This window comes from Oncorhynchus mykiss, chromosome 3, assembly GCF_057628025.1.
Source record: "Oncorhynchus mykiss isolate SJ-2025 chromosome 3, ASM5762802v1, whole genome shotgun sequence".
In the NCBI taxonomy this organism is placed as follows: Eukaryota; Metazoa; Chordata; class Actinopteri; order Salmoniformes; family Salmonidae; genus Oncorhynchus; species Oncorhynchus mykiss.
Window position 1 is genome coordinate 70,898,871 of NC_143024.1, and position 22,864 is coordinate 70,921,734.

At 41.1% G+C, this 22,864-nt stretch overlaps 1 protein-coding gene across 1 annotated transcript in view; it reads left to right on the forward strand.

The window, feature by feature from the left end:
* The window catches only part of abca12 (ATP binding cassette subfamily A member 12), a 97,176-nt gene extending 89,188 nt beyond the window's left edge, over positions 1–7,988 (forward strand). Inside the window, exons 79-82 of the mRNA XM_090230062.1 lie at positions 2,245–2,337; positions 5,862–5,967; positions 6,389–6,526; positions 6,968–7,988. Of these exons, the coding sequence (XP_090086188.1) occupies positions 2,245–2,337; positions 5,862–5,967; positions 6,389–6,526; positions 6,968–7,084 (454 nt within the window). The 3' untranslated portion in view covers positions 7,085–7,988. The remainder of the gene's footprint in view (positions 1–2,244; positions 2,338–5,861; positions 5,968–6,388; positions 6,527–6,967) is intronic.
* Positions 7,989–22,864: the final 14,876 nt, after the last annotated feature.

Genomic DNA, 22,864 nt, shown 5'->3' on the forward strand with positions numbered 1-22,864 from the left:
CTTCAGGAAGGCAGTGAGTTGTTGCGCCTTTTCTAAAATTTTTGAGAGGAATGGAAGATTCGATATAGGCCGATAGTTTTTTATATTTTCAGGGTCAAGGTTTGGCTTTTTCAAGAGATGCTTTATTACTGCCACTTTTAGTGAGTTTGGTACACATCCGGTGGATAGAGAGCCGTTTATTATGTTCAACATAGGAGGGCCAGGCACAGGAAGCAGCTCTTTCAGTAGTTTAGTTGGAATAGGGTCCAGTATGCAGCTTGAAGGTTTAGAGGCCATGATTATTTTCATCATTGTGTCAAGAGATATAGTACTAAAACACTTGAGCGTCTCTCTTGATTCTAGGTCCTGGCAGAGTTGTGCAGACTCAGGACAACTGAGCTTTGAAGGAATACGCAGATTTAAGGAGGAGTCCGTAATTTGCTTTCTAATAATTATAATCTTTTCCTCAAAGAAGTTCATGAATTTATCACTGCTAAAGTGAAAGTCATCCTCTCTTGGGGAATGCTGCTTTTTAGTTAGCTTTGCGACAGTATCAAAAAGGAATTTCGGATTGTTCTTATTTTCCTCAATTAAGTTAGAAAAATAGGATGATCGAGCAGCAGTGAGGGCTCTTCGGTACTGCACAGTACTGTCTTTCCAAGCTAGTCGGAAGACTTCCAGTTTGGTGTGGCGCCATTTCCGTTCCAATTTTCTGGAAGCTTGCTTCAGAGATCGGGTATTTTCTGTGTACCAGGGAGCTAGTTTCTTATGAGAAATGTTTTTAGTTTTTAGGGGTGCAACTGCATCTAGGGTATTGCGCAAGGTTAAATTGAGTTCCTCAGTTAGGTGGTTAACTGATTTTTGTCCTCTGGCGTCCTTGGGTAGACAGAGGGAATCTGGAAGGACATCAAGGAATCTTTGTGTTGTCTGTGAATTTATAGCACGACTTTTGATGATCCTTGGTTGGGGTCTGAGCAGATTATTTGTTGTAATTGCAAACGTAATAAAATGGTGGTCCGTTAGTCCAGGATTATGAGGAAAAATATTAAGATCCACAACATTTATTCCATGGGACAGAACTAGGTCCAGCGTATGACTGTGACAGTGAGTGGGTCCAGAGACATGTTGGACAAAACCCACTGAGTCGATGATGGCTCCGAAAGCCTTTTGGAGTGGGTCTGTGGACTTTTCCATGTGAATATTAAAGTCACCAAAGATTAGAATATTATCTGCTATGACTACAAGGTCCGATAGGAATTCAGGGAACTCAGTGAGGAACGCTGTATATGGCCCAGGAGGCCTGTAAACAGTAGCTATAAAAAGTGACTGAGTAGGCTACATAGATTTCATGACTAGAAGCTCAAAAGACGAAAACGTCATCTTTTTTTTTTTTGTAAATTGAAATTTGCTATCGTAAATGTTAGCAACACCTCCGCCTTTGCGGGATGCACGGGGGATATGGTCACTAGTGTAGCCAGGAGGTGAGGCCTCATTTAACACAGTAAATTCATCAGGCTTAAGCCATGTTTCAGTCAGGCCAATCACATCAAGATTATGATCAGTGATTAGTTCATTGACTATAATTATAGTAGCCCTATTTTGAGATGTCGCATTACAATTGCATTACCTTTTTTTTAAGATACTGTACTATAGCCTGTCTTTTACACAACATTTTTTAGAAAGTTTCTTTAAGTAATAGCCCAGGAGTGATCATAAAATTAGGGAAGGTACTGGGTTTCTGTGAAGCTACGCAGTATACTGTATGAGTTATATAATTAAGCAGTAAGGCCCGAGGGGGTGTGGTATATGGTCAATATACCACAGCAAAGGGCTGTTCTTATGCACGACACAATGCAGAGTTCCTGGATACAACCCTTAGCTGTGGTATATTTGCCATATATCACAAACCCCCGAGGTGACATATTGCTATTATAAACTGGTTATCATTAGAAAAGTAAAAATACATGTTTTGTCATACCTGTGGTATATGGTCTGATATACCACAGCTTTCAGCCAATCGGCGTTCAGGGTTTGAACCACCCAGTTTATAATAATAATAATTAATCTCCCATCATAAGGACAACAATGGAAATACGTCTCTGACTTCCTTGTCGCATCCTCAGTGATTTTATGTGTTTTTTTATGTGTTTTAAAATGGTCAACTAAACTCAAATGTGTGTGTGCTTGTTGTAGTATATGTTGTATATTCTGATAGATAATGGTTAATTTTCCCTCTAACTTCTACTGTGTTTGTGTGTGTTCCAGTATGGAGGAGTGCGAGGCTCTTTGCACCCGTCTGGCCATCATGGTGAAGGGTCAGTTCAGGTGTCTGGGCTCCCTGCAGCACATCAAGAACAGGTCAGTGGCCTCTCGTCCTTCCCTCTCCTCCACCTCTCCTTCCTCTCTCATCCTCTCTCAGCTAGTCATTAGTCACCTCTGGTCCTCTGCTGCTCTCCTCCTATTGTTTTCTCACTGATCTGTTGTTCTCTGTACCAGAGCCTATGCTGGGCTGGTTGCAGGTTTTTTTTGTGTTGCCTTGCAAACTCCTATAACAGTAATTGTTTGGCATTACAACAGCCAAAGGAGATTTGGGATCCACATATTCCTGTTGTTCTCTGACTCATCATTTATTCCCTGTATCGTACACCTAGCCTGGTCCCAGACCTGCTTGTGCTGCCTTGCCAACTCATATGATCATTGTTTGGCATGAAAACGGCCATAGGAGTTGGCAAGACAGTGCAAACAGATCTAGGACCAGGCTATTCCCATTGTTCTCTGACTGATCTGACGTTTGTTTCCTGTACTCTAGGCTAGCTTGTTCCCAGATCTGTTTGTGTTGTATAGCCAACTACTGCACAATGACAACTCAAACAGATCTGGGACCAGGCTAACTGTATGCTAGGCTGTAGCTTGTAGACACATATTAGTGTTGAACCGTGACTATTGGACCTAGGCCTTCGGTGGGGGTAAAAAATCTTCCAACACATTGTACCAAACTCAAAAATCAAGGAAGTAACAGAAACATATCAGCACTTAATGCACCCAACTGAATCAAACAGGCCTGAGGCTGAGCCACGTTTCGGGATGCCACTCACACAGACAGTCCCAGCATGGATAATGTTACTAGCAACAACAACCTAACTGCTTACACAACCTATGGTAGCCTAATGCTATCGCTATCATACTATCACCAAAAGCGACAACAGTGACATATCAAAGAATGTGAGTGTGACAGGCTGGTGATGCTGTAAGGACAGTGACTGTACTTTTTGTAAAAGACATTGCTAAGGCTGATAGAAAGACAGCAGTCACACATAGCATGATGTTAAAGAATAAGCAGTATATTCACTCAGACATAATAAGCCAGTAGGTCTCAATCATAAAACAAAAACCCAACCATTAGGCTAAGCATTTCCCAGTCAAAATGTACAAGTCTTATTTCTCATTGAACATTTTTTTTCACATTCAGTACACAAAGTAACCAGTTATCTTAAAGAATCATCAAGGAGCCCACACACTCCAACCACAAGCTGTTCACTCCCTTACCATCGGGCAGACGGTATCAGAACATGAGGTCTGATACCAACAGGCTCAGAGACAGTTTTCTGACATCACAGATTCTCATCAGACTAACTGCTCGAATACTCTACTCCTTGAAGTTTGCAGTTGTGTCTAAACACTATTTAGCAATATATATATATATATATATATATATATATATGTTTTACCCTTTAGTGTATGTACTTTACTGTATTTATAATTTGGATACAGATTTTCAACAGTAAAAGTTAAAAGATCTCTGGAGGACGTCTTTAACTTCTTGTTGAAAGTTAATCTTGAAAATGGCGAAGCTAACAAATTAGCAACAACATCCTCTTCAATAACACCTGCTGCAGCTGCTGCACACTATCCTACAACAAAAGCTAAACTCAGCAAAAAAAGAAACGTCCCTTTTTCAGGACCCTGTCTTTAAAAGATAATTTGTAATAATCCAAATAACTTCACAGATCTTTATTGTAAAGGGTTTAAACACGGTTTCCCATGCTTGTTCAATGAACCATAAACAATTCATGAACATGCACCTGTGGAACGGTCGTTAAGACACTAACAGCTTACAGACGGTAGGTAATTAAGGTTACAGTTATGAAAACTTAGGACACTAAAAAGGCCTTTCTACTGACTCTGAAAAACACCAAAAGAAAGATGCCCAGGGTCCCTGCTCATCTGCGTGAATGTGCCTTAGGCATGCTGCAAGGAGGCATGAGGACTGCAGATGTGACCAGGGCAATAAATTGCAATGTCCATACTGTGAGACGCCTAAGACAGCGCTACAAGGAGACAGGACGGACAGCTGATCATCCTTGCAATGGCAGACCGCGTGTAATAACACCTGCACAGGATCGGTACATCTGAACATCACACCTGTGGAACAGGTACAGAATGGCAACATTAACTGCCCGAGTTACACCAGGAATGCACAATTCCTCCATCAGTGTTCAGACTGTCCGCAATAGGCTAAGAGAGGCTGGACTGAGGGCTTGTAGGCCTGTTGTAAGGCAGGTCCTCACCAGACATCACCAGCAACAACGTTGCCTATGGGCACAAACCCATCATCACTGGACCAGACAGGACTGGTAAAAGGTGCTCTTCACTGACGAGTCGTGGTTTTGTCTAACCAGGGGTGATGGTCAGATTCGCGTATATCGTCGAAGGAATGAGCGTTACACCGAGGCCTGTACTCTGGAGTGGGATCAATTTGGAGGTGGAGGGTCTGTCATGGTCTGGGGCGGTGTGTCACAGCATCATCAGACTGAACTTGTTGTCATTGCAGGCAATCTCAACTCTGTGTATTACAGGGAAGATATCCTCCTCCCTCATTTGGTACCCATTCTGCTGGCTCATCCTGACATGACCCTCCAGCATGACAATGCCACCAGCCATACTGCTCGTTCTGTGCGTGATTTCCTGCAAGACAGGAATGTCAGTGTTCTGCCATGGCCAGCGAAGAGCCCGGATCTCAATCCCATTGTGCACGTCTGGGACCTATTGGATCGGAGGGTGAGGGCTAGGGCCATTCCCCCAGAAATGTCCATGAACTTGCAGATGCCTTGGTGGAAGAGTGGGGTAACATCTCACAGCGAACTGGTAAATCTGGTGCAGTCCATGAGGAGGAGATGCACTGCAGTACTGACTGTTACTTTTGATTTTGACCCCCCCTTTGTTCAGGGACACATTATTACATTTCTGTTAGTCAGGTCTGTGGAAATTGTTCAGTTTATGTCTCAGTTGTTGAATCTTGTTAAGTTTGCTGAAAATAAACGCAGTTGACGGTGAGAGGACGTTTCGTTTTTTGCTGAGTTTAGCTATCTAGACCGTGGGAAAACTACTGCTCGCTATTGCGCAGTGACATATTGACCTTCGAGAAGACGGAAGTTTCCATACATTTTTGTAAAAATGTCCCACCCCTTAATGTGATTAGTTGATTCCACTGTCACTCCAAAATTCTGCCCTAATACAGTTGTATGGCAGGTTTCTGAGGGCCTAGCCAATGGCTGACTTAACTAATGGCAGATTTATGTCCCTAGAGACCACCAAAGAAAAATTCTGATTGGATTTTTTTCTCTTCGGGGTTAACCCTTTCCTTTCCAACACAAACTGAAGAGATTAAATCAGAATATAATTGAAAATAGGAAAATAGTTAGAATATAATTGAAATATTATTGACAAGATTAAATAGAAATGAAAAGTAAATGTATATTTTAAAACTACAACAAATATGTTAGAAATCCTTAGGCCTTCTCTGAAGTCGTAGAACAATAGACAATAACTGATTGGTAATAAAATAGTCAACATTTCTTCGTGATGATGTGTGTTTCCCTCAGGTTTGGCAGCGGCTTCACGGTGAAGATGTACCTGGCTGTGTCTTCCTGTGACGTGGAGGTCATCACCAATTTCATGCAGTGCCACTTCCCCAGCACGTACCTCAAGGTAAGATACCTGGGACAGTCTGGTCTGGAGGACTGAATGAATGAACTGTACTGATCCCCAGAGGGGAAATCTGATTTGTGCCAGTATAAAATACATTACTATAAAATTCCCACAAAGCACATTCACACACACTGCACTATAATGGCAAAACACAGTAACTATGAATTTGGTCAAAAATCTTTGATCTGTTGTTACGGTCAGGTATATTATCTGATTAATGTTGTATTTAATTTCCTGACACAAGAACAAGCCAGTTGATCAGAAATGGTTGTCTGTCAAGATAGAAAAATACTTTGAAGTCAGATTTAGCAGTAACAAAAAATGTAGTTCATGCGGTTTGCCTTTGTACTGTAGAACAGCACAGTTTATGACATGTGGCACCTGATTATTTGAGATGTGACCTAATGTCTCCTCCTCCCAGGACCAGCACTCTTCCATGGTGGAGTATCATGTGCCTGTGGCACCTGGAGGTGTGGCAGACATCTTTGACCAGCTGGAGTCTAACAAGGCCACTCTGCAGATCAAGCACTTCTCTGTCAGCCAGACTACCCTGGATGAGGTGAGAGAGAGAGGGATGGTCCGAAAGAGTGAGGGAAGGATGGTGTGGGGTGGAAGGGAGAGAGGGACATGGAGAGAAAGGCAGATGGAGAGAGTGAGTGATGGGGTGTGAGAATGAGAGAGAAAAAGAAAGAGAGAAACCGAGGGGGGGAGTCTGTTGGAGGGAGAGAGAGACCTAACAGACTTAAAAGACCATTATGTCTTCACACTTCAGAAATCAAGGTGCAAAAAGAGGTTTTGAAACCTATTCAGAGTAACTGACAGAGGGTACAACCAACACTCTTAGAAAAACAGGTTCTAAAAGGGTTCTTTGGTTGTCCCCTTTTTGGATCCAGGTAGAATAATTTTGGGTTCCATGTAGAACTCTCTGTGAAAAGTATGTAAAGCAGTCAGAACAACCAGCCCAGTCACTGATCCTGTTGAATCATTCATTCCCCTCCAGGTCTTCATCAACTTTGCAATGGGGAAGGTTGGCATCGAGACTATCCCAATCCACAGCGACGAATATTCCGAAGCAGACAGCATCAGCCTCGAATCCATCGCGGCTTCAGATACATAGCTTTGGCGGCCATCTTGTTCACAATGCATCTATTTGAAGTCACAAACTGTGAAGGAAGAAGAGCAACAATTCGCACTAGATAGAAATTAATAAACGGATCTAAGTTTTAATAATAATGTAAAATGTAAATCAACCTGCAATCACTTTACTTAATTTTAATCTTGTAATTTTGCTTTGGTACTCTTCTCAGTTTCACTTTTATACCGTATGAAGGTAACTTACGAAGTCACTTTGTTGCCACTTAGGACTGTTAAATTGAACAGGGTGTGTCTCTTTTTGTTTCATCAGGTAATGAGATTCATAGAGATGTGAACATGCTTCTATCATGTTTCTTCACTATTGTGTCAAAATCCAAAAAATGTAATGGCCTTCCTTCCTCACTTGTAGGTTATAACCAATGAACAAAAGTGCAATTATCTGTTTACTTGTCATGAACAAAATATATATTAATGGAAATCGTGCCTTAAGATCAAATACATTGTATTGTCATGTTATTACCATTGCAAATCTGAGTACTGTGGTGGAGTCACTGCTCTTTAGCAATAGTTGTAACCTTAGAAAGACAAGCATTCTCCACTTTTATCACTCTGTATTCCATTGGTGAAACTCTCATCTTTTGTTGTTTCAATTCTATTGATTTGGCCCATTGGTTAGAATTATATATTTTAAATGTAGCCTACTACCTAGTATATCTGTAGAGGTTCTCATACTTATGGTGACAATATTATAATTACGGCTATTGAGGTAAAAGTCAATACCAAACTTTTTGGCATCCTTAACACTTCCTCTAATGGCATATCTCAATATTTTATTGTTTACTTTCTTCCTAATGCACAGATCCACATGGATATGAATGTACTGAACTTATTTTTTACATTTAATAAAGCTATTATATGATAGCACACACAGTGTTGCTTATTATAACAGTGCGTCGTGAAACATGACTTTATCCACTAGGCCCTATCTATTGCATTTCACCATGTGCAAGAAAATGACCCTCCTCCTAAAGATTGTTGTTAGCTACCTTCATCATAATTCATTGTCCATTCATGCTATGAAAAATAAATGATGTCACGTACAGTGGGGAGAACATGTATTTGATACACTGCCAATTGGTGAAACTCACATCCCCAGCCGCGCCCTCAGAGCATGCGCAGACCAGCTGGCTGGTGTGTTTACGGACATATTCAATCAATCCCTATCCCAGTCTGTTGTTCCCACATGCTTCAAGAGGGCCACCATTGTTCCTGTTCCCAAGTAAGCTAAGGTAACTGAGCTAAACGACTTCCGTCATCATGAAGTGCTTTGAGAGACTAGTCAAGGACCATATCACCTCCACCCTACCTGACACCCTAGACCCACTCCAATTTGCTTACCGCCCAAATAGGTCCACAGACGATGCAATCTCAACCACACTGCACACTGCCCTAACCCATCTGGACAAGAGGAATACCTATGTGAGAATGCTGTTCATCGACTACAGCTCGGCATTTAACACCATAGTGCCCTCCAAGCTCGTCATCAAGCTCGAGACCCTGGGTCTCGACCCCGCCCTGTGCAACTGGGTACTGGACTTCCTGACGGGCCACCCCCAGGTGGTGAGGGTAGGCAACAACATCTCCACCTCGCTAATCCTCAACACTGGGGCCCCACAAGGGTGCGTTCTGAGCCCTCTCCTGTACTCCCTGTTCACCCACGACTGCCTGGCCACGCACGCCTCCAACTCAATCATCAAGTTTGCGGACGACACAACAGTGGTAGGCTTGATTACCAACAACGACGAGACGGCCTACAGGGAGGAGGTGAGGGCCCTCAGAGTGTGGTGTCAGGAAAATAACCTCACACTCAACGTCAACAAAACTAAGGAGATGATTGTGGACTTCAGGAAACAGCAGAGGGAACACCCCCCTATCCACATCGATGGAACAGTAGTGGAGAGGGTAGTAAGTTTTAAGTTCCTCGGCGTACACATCACAGACAAACTGAATTGGTCCACCCACACAGACAGCATCGCGAAGAAGGCGCAGCAGCGCCTCTTCAACCTCAGGAGGCGGAAGAAATTTGGCTTGTCACCAAAAGCACTCACAAACTTCTACAGATGCACAATCGAGAGCATCCTGTCGGGCTGAATCAATGCCTGGTACGGCAACTGCTCCGCCCACAACCGTAAGGCTCTCCAGAGGGTAGTGAGGTCTGCACAACGCATCACCGGGGGCAAACTACCTGCCCTCCAGGACACCTACACCACCCGATGTCACAGGCCATAAAGATCATCAAGGACAACAACCACCCGAGCCACAGCCTGTTCACCCCGCTATCATCCAGAAGGCGAGGTCAGTACAGGTGCATCAAAGCTGGGACCGAGAGACTGAAAAACAGCTTCTATCTCAAGGCCATCAGACTGTTAAACAGCCACCACTAACATTGAGTGGCTGCTGCCAACACACTGACTCAACTCCAGCCACTTTAATAATGGGAATTGATGGGAAATGATGTAAAATATATCACTAGCCACTTTAAACAATGCTACCTAATATAATGTTTACATACCCTACATTATTCATCTCACATGCATATATACTGTACTCTATATCATCTACTGCATCTTTATGTAATACATGTATCACTAGCCACTTTAACTATGACACTTTGTTTACATACTCATCTCATACAGTGCCTTGTGAAAGTATTCGGCCCCCTTGAACTTTGCGACCTTTTGCCACATTTCAGGCTTCAAACATAAAGATATAAAACTGTATTTTTTTGTGAAGAATCAACAACAAGTGGGACACAATCATGAAGTGGAACTACATTTATTGGATATTTAAAACTTTTTTAACAAATCAAAAACTGAAAAATTGGGCGTGCAAAATGATTCAGCCCCCTTAAGTTAATACTTTGTAGCACCATCTTTTGCTGCGATTACAGCTGTAAGTCGCTTGGGGTATGTCTCTATCAGTTTTGCACATCGAGAGACTGACATTTTTTCCCTTTCCTCCTTGCAAAACAGCTCGAGCTCAGTGAGGTTGGATGGAGAGCATTTGTGAACAGCAGTTTTCAGTTCTTTCCACAGATTCTCGATTGGATTCAGGTCTGGACTTTGACTTGGCCATTCTAACACCTGGATATGTTTATTTTTGAACCATTCCATTGTAGATTTTGCTTTATGTTTTGGATCATTGTCTTGTTGGAAGACAAATCTCCGTCCCAGTCTCAGGTCTTTTGCAGACTCCATCAGGTTTTCTTCCAGAATGGTCCTGTATTTGGCTCCATCCATCTTCCCATCAATTTTAACCATCTTCCCTGTCCCTGCTGAAGAAAAGCAGGCCCAAACCATGATGCTGCCACCACCATGTTTGACAGTGGGGATGGTGTGTTCAGCTGTGTTGCTTTTACGCCAAACATAACGTTTTGCATTGTTGCCAAAAAGTTCAATTTTGGTTTCATCTGACCAGAGCACCTTCTTCCACATGTTTGGTGTGTCTCCCAGGTGGCTTGTGGCAAACTTTAAACGACACTTTTTATGGATATCTTTAAGAAATGTCTTTCTTCTTGCCACTCTTCCATAAAGGCCAGATTTGTGCAATATACGACTGATTGTTGTCCTATGGACAGAGTCTCCCACCTCAGCTGTAGATCTCTGCAGTTCATCCAGAGTGATCATGGGCCTCTTGGCTGCATCTCTGATCAGTCTTCTCCTTGTATGAGCTAAAAGTTTAGAGGGACGGCCAGGTCTTGGTAGATTTGCAGTGGTCTGATACTCCTTCCATTTCAATATTATCGCTTGCACAGTGCTCCTTGGGATGTTTAAAGCTTGGGAAATATTTTTGTATCCAAATCCGGCTTTAAACTTCTTCACAACAGTATCTCGGACCTGCCTGGTGTGTTCCTTGTTCTTCATGATGCTCTCTGCGCTTTTAACGGACCTCTGAGACTATCACAGTGCAGGTGCATTTATACGGAGACTTGATTACACACAGGTGGATTGTATTTATCATCCTTAGTCATTTAGGTCAACATTGGATCATTCAGAGATCCTCACTGAACTTCTGGAGAGAGTTTGCTGCACTGAAAGTAAAGGGGCTGAATAATTTTGCACGCCCAATTTTTCAGTTTTTGATTTGTTAAAAAAGTTTGAAATATCCAATAAATGTCGTTCCACTTCATGATTGTGTCCCACTTGTTGTTGATTCTTCACAAAAAAATACAGTTTTATGTCTTTATGTTTGAAGCCTGAAATGTGGCAAAAGGTCGCAAAGTTCAAGGGGGCCGAATACTTTCGCAAGGCACTGTATGTATATACTGCACTCAATACCATCTACTGTATCTTGCCTATGCCGCTCTGTACCATCACTCATTCATATATCTTTATGTACATATTCTTTATCCCCTTACACTTGTGTCTATAAGGTAGTAGTTTTGGAATTGTTAGCTAGATTACTTGTTGGTTATTACTGCATTGTCGGAACTAGAAGCACAAGCATTTCGCTACACTCGCATTAACATCTGCTAACCATGTGTATGTGACAAATAAAAATTTGATTTGATTTGAATTTAGCAGGTTATTAATTACTTAAAAATCATACAATGTGATTTTCTGGATTTTTGTTTTAGATTCCGTCTCTCACAATTGAAGTGTACCTATGATAAAAAATTACAGACCTCTACATGCTTTGTTAGTAGGAAAACCTGCAAAATCGGCAGTGTATCAAATACTTGTTTTCCCCACTGTATATGCTAATATGGCTCAAATCCGTTAGCGAACCAACAACTGTAACAATGTATTTGAGAGACAAGTGCTCATTGTGCAAATGTATTTATGTTTTCAATAAACATTGGAAAGGAAATATGGTTTGCGTGTTGTCAACAATCTAAGCCAGCCTCGTCTGTTTCGCCCCATTGTTACGCACTTGTCTGTTTTGTGGCTAAACAACAAACCTGTCTATAGGCGTGCATAGGCCTAGCCTACATTTGCTTTCTATGGGGACAGGCTATGCTCTGTTGCCAACAATTTTTCAGTGAGATCCGCAATTGGCTCCTTGACTTGTCACTAGACGTCACATCACCAAATTGCCTTGCTGCAGCAGGGCTGCGATCCCCACATAATTTTTTCCCCATTTTCCCCCTTCACATCCCCTCCCCTCTTGCTTCTCTGCCTGTGTGTGCTGTGACTTATGTTATACAGCTTCTCCCACTTCTCCCACTCTCTTTGCAGCAGAAAAGAGTGGGAACATTTGCTAAATGCAGGGGCAGACTGGGACAAAAATGACACCCTGGCATTTCAACCACAGTAGCTCACATCATCATAATTAACAGTAAGGGTTGAATACTATTAAATATATAATATAAATATCAACAAACTGACAGTACAGTTGAAGTCGGAAGTTTACATACACTTATGTTGGAGTCATTAAAACTCGTTTTTTTCAACCACTCCACAAATTTCTAATTAAAACTTCTTATGGCTAGGTGTTCCGCTAGCAGAACCCTTCGACAACATTCCGCTGAAAAGGCAGAGCGTGAAATTCAAAAATATTTTTGTGAAATATGTAACTTTCATACATTCACAAGTGCAATACACCAAATTAAAGCTTAACTTCTTGTTAATCTACCCATCGTGTCCGATTTCAAAAAGGCTTTACAGCGATAGCACAATATATGATTATGTTAGGTCAGAGCCTAGTCACATAAACACACACAGCTATTTTCCAGCCAAAGAGAGGAGTCACAAAAAGCAGAAATAGAGATAAAATGAATCACTAACCTTTGATGATCTTCATCAGATGGCACTCATAGGACTTCATGTTACACAATACATGTATGTTTTGTTTGATAAAGTTCATATTAATATCCAAAAATCTCAGTTTACATTGGCGCGTTATTGTTCAGTAATGTTGTGCCTCGAAAACATCCGGCGAATTTGCAGAGAGCCACATCAGTTTACAGAAATAGTCATCATAAACTTTAATATAAGATACAAGTGTTATGCACAGAATTAGAGATATACTTCTCCTTGATGCAACCGCTGTGTCAGATTTCAAAAAAACTTTACGGAAAAAGCAAACCATGCAATAATCTGAGTACAGCGCTCAGACAACAAAACAAGCCATACAGATATCCGCCATATTGTGGAGTCAACAGAAGTCAGAAATATCGCTATAAATATTCACTTACCTTTGATGATCTTCATCAGAATGCACTCCCAGGAATCCCAGTTCCACATTAAATGTTTGATTTGTTCAATAAAGTCCATAATTTATGTCCAAATACCTCCTTTTGTTGGCGCGTTCAGTTCACAAATCCAAACTCACGAGGCGTCCAGGCGAAAGTTCAGAAGAAAAGTCATATTCGTAGAAACATGTCAAACGAAGTATAGAATCAATCTTTAGGATGTTTTTATCATAAATCTTCAATAATGTACCAACCGGAGAATTAATTTGTCTTTAGAAATGCAATGGAACGCAAGCTAACTCTCACGTGAGCGCGCGTGATCAGCTCATGCCACTCTGGCAGACATCTGACTCATTCAGCTCCCATTCCCCCCTCCTTCCCAGTAGAAGCATCAAACAAGGTGGTTCTAAAGACTGTTGACATCTAGTGGAAGCCTTAGGAAGTGCAATATGCCCCCATAGACACTGTATATTGGATAGGCAATGAGTTGAAAAACTACAAACCTCAGATTTCCCACTTCCTGGTTGGATTTTTCTCAGGTTTTCGCCTGCCATATGAGTTCTGTTATAATCACAGACATCATTCAAACCGTTTTAGAAACTTCAGAGTGTTTTCTATCCAAATGTACTAATACTATGCTTATTCGTTTTTGTGGGAACACAAGTATATATAAATAATATACAAAAGACAATTGGGCTAGGGGGCACAATATCACATTACACAAGGACCTAACTACACTTATTATTCTAACAGCTTTTGTGTTAGTAGAGTATTTAATTGTCTTAAAATACAGTTACATTTATTTTTGTAAGGTAAGAGAATGTGGTGTTTTGTTTGTAAATTTACATATGTGCATGTGAAATTTGGCCTAAAGAATGATGAATGATTACATAAAATTGTTTCAGCTTATTTATATCGTAGGTAAAGAATCCAGGCAGTACATCAGTCCACAGTGTAAAATCTTCATAAATGTGTTCAATTATGAATCTACTGTAGTCTTGCCACAGTTTTCTTACATGAATACAATGCCAAAAAAGATGCAGCACTGTTTCTGGGTGGTCATTACAAAAGGTACAATTTGAGTATGAATAATTTTAAAGTAAACTTACTTAATTTTGTTAACAAGTAGGTATGTGTGGCAACATCCAAACTTTTTTCCAACAGATATTATCAATAGATCCATTCCATTACAACATCCTGCTGAAACAAGGTTCGTATCGCTCTGTTGTTGAATGGACCAAAAGAGAAAATATTTCCTGCTGTTGAGTCAACAGGGTCAATGGAAGGTAGGCTCTAAGGGTCTGGTCTTGACACGTGACTCTGCATTTACCAGTTGGCTCACCAATAGGATATTATTTCGGAACCAATATTCTAAAAAGAAAAGTATTTTTATACAATATGTCCCGATAATTCCATATATAATATCTGTGCGGAGAAAATTATGCTTACAAATTAAGGACCATGATAAGAAAACGTTCTGCTTTTCATCAGTAGGTTTCACTGGAACCTTGTCAATATTATAATTGCAAACCAACATGAAGTTAAGGCCACCAAAAGTAGAGGACATGATGAGGAATACAATTCCACATGGAAGTGGATCTTCTCAGGAATTGTTTTATCCAATTGATCTTAAAAGTATTATTTAAGGTAGTAAAGTCCAGAAAATTCAGCCCACCATACTCATGTGTTTATTTAAAGTTTTTCTAATGTAATGGGTACTGTCTGCCATGTTTTTAGATGTCATCGCTGCTCACACTGTGTACTAGCGCGCATGTGATGTTGGTCCTTTATAAATGTTACTATCTTTGCCTGTGAGCGATGGAAAATAATCCATCTCAGCGACAATTGTTTGAATAATTCAACGGATGTTTTGTACACAAAGGTGATGACTAAAGTATCTTATTAGGAATTTTCAAATCTGACTTCTCTATGTGGCCGTCTATGGAAATTGTCTTTCTGGGCCGGGCTTCAGTTAAACTGCACTACCAAATCAAAACTGTAGCAGTCGAAACCATTTTTCGAAACCGGAACATTGGCCAACTGAGGTATAAAGAACTGGAGATGGACGACCATTGTTTTCAACGCACTGTAATCTACTCACGTTCGCAAACGCTGTCGTGGCTGCTGCCATTTTGGGACTACTCCACCGGAGCAGCGTGAGAATGAGCACGAGCAGCAATGTCGTCACAAGCATAAACTCAGGAAGGTTTTGGGCATTCTGCCAGAGTAGCTTGGAACGTCGATCAGCATGGCTGCGACAAGTTGGGTGGAGGGGAAATCTGCAGGCACCACAGTTCCCACAACCACTCTAAACATGAAAGGCAATTTTGTGTATGTAAGTAATTTATCGAGGACTAAATCATACATGCTCTTGCTAGCTCTACATGTGCACCTCTGGAGACCTAGCAGTTGTATATTTTCTATTCAACACAATACATACCACTATACAGTTATGATTTGCCTGTTCATAATTCAACCGGTGTCCCAATGATTCAGTCAATTCATCAGTAAAATGGCCTTGTATTATTTGACAAAAGCTTTATATACAAGTAATATAATATACGACAGACAGTGCATTCAGAAAGTATTCATATCCCTTTACTTTTTAAACACATTTTGTTACATTACAGCCTTATTCTAAAATTGATTAAATAAATGTTTTCCCCATCAATCGACACACAATACCTAAAATGACAATGTGAAAACAGGTTTTTAGACTTTTTTCCCCAAATATATTAAAAAGAAAACAAATTTACAATTGACATAAGTATTCAGACCCTTTGCTATGAAACTCGAAATTGAGCTCAGGTGTAGCCTGTTAACATTGAACATCCTTGAGATGTTTCTACAACTTGATTGGAGTCCATATGTGTTCAATTTGATTTATTGGACATGATTTGGAAAGGCACACACCTGTCTTTTTAAAAGATCCCACAGTTGACAGTGCATGCCAGAGCAAAAAACAATCCATGAGGTCGAAGGAATTGTCCATAGATCCCGAGACAGGTTTAGGTCGAGGTACAGAACTGGGGAAGGGTACCAAAAAAAGTCTGCAGCATTGAAGGTCCCGAAGAACACAGTGGAAGAAGTTTGGAACCACCAAGACTCTTCCTAGAGCTGGCCACCTGGCTAAACTGAATAATCTGTACTGGTACCCCCTGTATATAGCCTCACTCTTGTTATTACTATTGTATTTACTGCTGCTCTTTTGTTACTTTATTTATTATTCTTATTTATTTTAATTCAAAATGCATTTATGGTTAAGACTTGTAAATAAGCATTTCACCCGTTGTATTTGGCGCATGTGACAAATAACATTTGATACGATTTTAATCCGGGCTAGAAGGGCCTTGGTCAGGGAGCTGACCAAGAACCCAATGGTTACTCTGACAGAGCTTCATAGTTCCTCTCTTGCGATGGGAGAACCTTCCAGAAGGACAACCATCTCTGCAGCACTCCATCAATCAGGCCTTTATGGTAGAGTGGCCAGATGGAAGCCAATCCTCAGTAAAAGGCACATGAGAGCCTGCTTGGAGTTTGACAAAAGGCACCTAAAGGACTCCGACCATGAGAAACAAGATTCTCTGGTCTGAAACCAAGATTGAACTATTTGGCCTGAATGCCAAGCGCCACGTCTGGAGGAAACATTCCACCATCTCTATGGTGAAACATGGTGGTGGCAGCATCATGCTGTGGGTATGTTTTTCAGCAGCAGGGACGGGAAGACTAGTCAGGATCGATGGAATGATGAATGGAGCAAAGTACAGAGATCCTTGATGAAAAACCTGCTCAGACTGGGGTGTAGGTTCACCTTCCAACAGGACAACAACCCTAAGCACACAGCCAAGACAACACATCAGTGGCTTTAGGACAAGTCTCTGAATATACTTGAGTGGCCCAGCCCGGGCTTGAACCCAATCGAACATCTCTGGAGTGAACTGAAAATAGCTGTGCAGCGACCCTCCCGATACAACCTGGCAGAGCTTGAGAGGATCTGCAGAGAAAAATGGGAGAAACTCCCCAAATACAGGTGTGCCAAGCTTGTAGCGTCATACCCAAGAAGGCTGTAATCGCTGCCAAAGGTGCTTCAACAAAGTACTGAGTAAAGGGTCTGAATACTTACACATTTTTTTTTATTTATATACATTTGCACACAAAAAAAATGAAACTGTTTTTGCTTTGTCATTATGTGCTATTGTGTGTAGAATGATGAGGAAAAATAACTATTTAATCAATTTTAGAATAAGGCTGTAACGTAAGAAGATGTAGAAAAAGTCCAGGGGTCTGAATGCTTTCCGAATGCACTGTACTATTTGCTGTGACATTAGGGGGTCCACCCTTTAACCCCTGCCAAGAGATCTCTTTGACCTGTCTTTTCAACATGAGTGCAGCATAAGGTACTTTAAGTCTGTCCTGCTATTCAAAAACAATCAAGTGCTGCATCAGAGTAAGAACGACAAGATAAGAACCCCTTACAGAAGTGGAAGATTGTTCATCCTGATGTAAACTATATGTTAATTTGCTCCTATTTATGTGTAATATTTAGAATTTATACAACATGATCTAATCTTGAATGCTGATTGGTTAAAACCGCATTCCGGCCAGTGTATTCCACAAGTTACCACCGGCTAGATCTATGACATTAAAATGCCTATTTACTCTGTTCCATCTGATTGCGCAATCCACTGTCCTATCAGCCCAGCCAAGGAATTTATAAACTTGATCTCCACTAAAAAAGCATCTAGACATTATCTCACATTTTCTTTTAGACATTCAGTTTTCAACAGCAGAGATTTGTATAAACCTGGCTGTCTGTCTCTCTGACATTTGCAACACTGTTTCAATATTCAAATTCAATCTCCAAATATCCCATAGTAATGAACGAGTCGGGATGAGACAGACAGACAGGCAGCTTTTGTCAGCCTGTCGAAATTATGAATCAGCATCATGTTTATGGATATATACGAAGAACTATCAATAGAAAACAAAACAAAGTGCAGCTAGTTTGCCGTCTTTTCCAGCTTCAGTCTGAAGTGATTGTGTTGGCTAGCTCCTCTGAACAAGTGTCCTGACGAGAGAGCACAGTTTCTACACCAGGCAGAATCGCACATCATTAGCTCATTGTTATGGATGTATCCAAATTAATGTCACTAGCAAACAGCTTAAAAAAGCTACTAATAAACTACTATTCTGGCTGCACTGTTTGATGTGACTGTAAGTTAGCCCTAGTTGGCTAGCTAACAAGCAAGGTATAAGAATGTTGCCAGCCTGTATGTAGATACAGAACAAAAATAATGAATGACTGGGTCGCGTCTCTGGCTACTGAACCAATAGAACGAACGAACGGCCATTCGGCTTGGGTAGCAACCCTAGATTTGTATCGGGACAATATATTTTTTTCATGAAAATATGTCAATCATTATTTGAATATGTTAGTAACCCGTTGTATAACACCCGTGCCAAAATATCCTCCAAACCCCAGCTTCTTGGGCATTATCACTTAAATGTTATCTGTAAATAGTCAAATAAATTGGTCTTCTTCTACTGGCAACCTACTTGTTTACTTTCTTGTTCTACACAAATACCATCAAGACTTTCTGTCTGTAATAATAAAGCCCTCTTGTGGGGAAAAACATATTCTGATTGGCTGGAACTGGCTCCTCGGTGGGTGGGCCTATGCCCTCCCAGGCCCACCCATGGCTGCGCCCCTGCCCAGTCATGTGAAATCCAAAGGTTAGGGCCTAATTTCTTTATTTCAATTGACTGATTTCCTTCTATGAACTGTAATTCAGTAAAATCTTTGAAATTGTTCCATGTTGAGTTTATATTTTGTAATTGCTCAGTATATTTATGAGCAGATATTAAACAATGAAACTGTTTGAACCTCAGAACAGCCCCCCAATATCCTGCCAGCTTGTAAGAAATACACACAAAATGTTAAAATACAATAGCTAAAGGATTTGTGCATTAAAACGTTAATCCGTTCAGCTGGCTAGCAAATCAGCCAAATCAAGCGCTGATTGAGCAATGTCTGTTGTCACCTCCAGAGATTGGACAGTTTGATGAGTCGAGCTGGTGGTCCCTCTTTTCTGCATCTGGGGGCATATTGTCCATCAACAGGGCACGGATATCATCAGCCTGATGGAGGAGGCGTTACTGGGTGACAAAATATATTAAATGGGAATTCTAGTGAGCAGACTACGTCATTGTAAATCAGATACTTATTTGCACAACTAGAAATATATAACACATGCATATATCCACTATGCCCACGTGCTGTAGAGTAGAGACAAAGGATGGAAGTGACAGAGGACATGATTTAACCTCATCAGGATTTGCCCAAAGACTGATGATATCTAGGCTTTCCACAAGGTCACTTTCATCACTGTGTGGGTGTTTTGACAGAAACCGGCAGTTCAAATCAGAGTTACGAGTCTGATTATTTTCTGTAGGAAAGAGACCAACAAACTAGTTTGTAAGATTTATGGATAGCATTATCAACAGTTTCTGTGTCACACTTCTAAAGCCATATGGTTATGCCTCTCATCAAAGCTCATAAAACATCTTAGATGCACACAAGCACCATTGTCAATCCAAATGTTGAGTAGAATATAAAAGAGAATCTTTGTATTCAACCAAAACGCTGAACTACTGTACCATTGAGGATCTACTGCATGGTTTGTCAAATTGGCTAAATGAGGGGTGGGAACATTGCCTAGTGACGTCAGCAGCCTCCAGGTCCATTGTAGTCAGTCAGGTAGCTCTCTGGTAGAGGCAAGGAATCAACAGCGGCTGGCTTGGAACACACAAGTGAAATTGGATAAAATGAGATTAACAACGTTAGCTGGAACACACAGAGGGCTTCAGGTAAGTGGCATGTGAAAACAAATGGTAAATGGCACTCACGCCAATAAAGAAGTATGGAAAACATTTGCGGGCAAACTGGGATAGAGAGAGTAGGTTTGTGGGTATTGGATTTGGATCCTCTCTGCTCAGCTGAGGTGTGGAAACATCACCTGGTAACATAAGCAGCCTCCTGTAGTTGTGTTCAGGAACACAAGGGGTGTCCTCAACGACATAAACATTATCATTAACCCCAGTATTATGGACCTCTGACGCCACACTTTCATTCACTATCACAGCTATATCATTGTGATGTAGGGCTACATCTGACATACAACTGGTGTGATCATGCATATCCAGCACCAGTGATATCACTGTGATCAACATCTGCATCAAGTGCCTCAACGATGTTACTTACACAGTGTGATCATGTGCAGCAGATGCTTTTGCATGATCAACATTGCCACGTACCTCTGTACCTACTGTATTTCTTCATCTTTCCCTGGGGCATTGTGACTGCTTTTGAAGACCACCCTTTCATCTGAATCTTCTAAAATAACTTTGCTGTCAAGTAATGTAGACACAATGATCAATGTAATTACACCTGGACCAAGTTTGACTTAACATGTATGAGCTAGATAGCAGGATAGTAATGGTGTTTACCTAGTCAGCTATAGAAACAAGTGTTTGTGAAAGTTGTTTAATGCTCACTAGCTTGCTATCCTCCATTAATGTTATTCAAATGGGTGCTAACCAAGATAGCTACTAGCATAGTTTGAAAATACATTTTATTTGGGAGGATAAAGGAGCCAGCTAACATTAGTTATAGCCAGGCTGACTTGGAGTCACATTAGGTCTGTCACATTTAGCTTGTTAGTGAGCTTGCGATCTCACTTCTAGGCAGATATCTAGCTGAAATTGATCCACGTGGATTCCAGTTAGATAGCTTATTTCACCTTGATTCACGTGAACTCTAACGTTAGATAGCTAGCTAACTAAGCCCCGCCAGTCGTGCCACCTACTATGTTGCCTTATTGACAGCATTTCAATTGTCACTCAATACATATTATCCTCACAATTATCTTATCAGACATTGTATTTATAGCTATAATAGCAACTAGCAAATAACCCTGTCAAGATGCCGTTAGCTGATGTTAGCAAGCTAACTTTTATGTTAGGTTCCAATACAACACAAATCGTTAACCGATCAACAATCATCATGACAACCATAAAATCATAATAACAAAAAAATAGTTTAGACTGCTTCTCATGTTTGATGCAGTTCTTGAACAGGTTCTTGCTTTTTTGTCTGGTGCAAAGAATTCCCTTGTCTCCTTGAGCGACAAACTTTAATAATTTAATTTAAAAAATTACATCTCTGAACAGTAGAATCTCTGTCTCATCGCTACAACTCCCGCACGGACTCGGGAGAGAAGAACCGTTGGGTTGTGTAACACAGCGCGCATCCAACCCGGGTTGGACCGTGCACCTGGCAACCTTGGTTAGCGCGCACTGCGCCCGGCCCGCCACAGGACGCTGGTGCGCGATGAGACAAGGACATCCCTACCGACCAAGCCCTCCCTAACCCGGACGACGCCAGGCCAATTATGCGTCGCCCCACGGACCTCCCGGTCGGTTACGACAGAGCCTGGGCGCGAACCCAGGGACTCTGATGGCACAGCGCTGCAGTACAGCGCCAGCTGCGCCACCCGGGAGGCTAATCACAGTATTTTCAATAAAGAGCTCTATTTTGTTTGATTGTGTGGGCCCAAGCCAGTGAGTTTATTAACATTCTTCATCAAGAATATGGGCAACATTTAATTGTCAACAATGAAGGAGGTGGGAATGTTGTTCCCTTGTCATAATTGCTACATTTACGATCAATATAGCATTACATTCGTTCTCCAGATTGTACATTCTTTTCGCTGCAAAAATTTTGTGGCGACTGAGACAACCTGGTTCAATTTGGGTCTCAAAGCAAAACCAGTTGAGAACCAGTGATGTAGCTTACTACTTACTGCCAGTTAGGTTTGATATTTTGGCTGTAGACTATATTGTATGAAATATATTTTTAATGCCTTCTATAGTAGGCTAATTAAGGAAGGGGGGATTCGGGAGAACATTTAGACACTAGGCTACTTGCAATATAGCCTAACAAGCCGTTAGATTGGCTTTTATAACACATAGGTAAGGCAATAGCCATCTGCTAGACATTTATACAGTGCTTTTTACTAAACACAATCATCATATATTACAATAAAGGTCAATTCGGGGACTGTCTGTGTATTTTAATTGTTTAATCAATGTTTATTCGTTTCTGAATCTCTTCAGCCCAGTGAGTGAGTTTATGAGCTGTAGTAACAAGTAACTCAGGTGTTGGATTAGGTAAATCCTGCCTATCCCGTTTATTTCATTCGCTGATAGTCCCGTCACTTCTTGGCAGAAAGATACGCACACGCGCGTGGCATGCCCAGACGAAGCACAATGCTGGAAATCTATCCACATCTACGTAAACTAGTCCCAGCATCTTCCTTTGACCAACACATTACGTATATTGAATTCAATAGAAGAAAACAGAGACGTATTTAATGTAGCCATTGGCTACAGCCAAAACATTAAGGAACTGGCAGTCTCTCTCTCTCCTTGGCTCTATCTGTTTTCCTCAATTGAATTATATGCATACTATTATTTAAGCACTTATCTGAAGTGGGCAGGGGAAAACTTGAAATGCACTAATTTGACATATGTAGTACCACCCATCGGGTA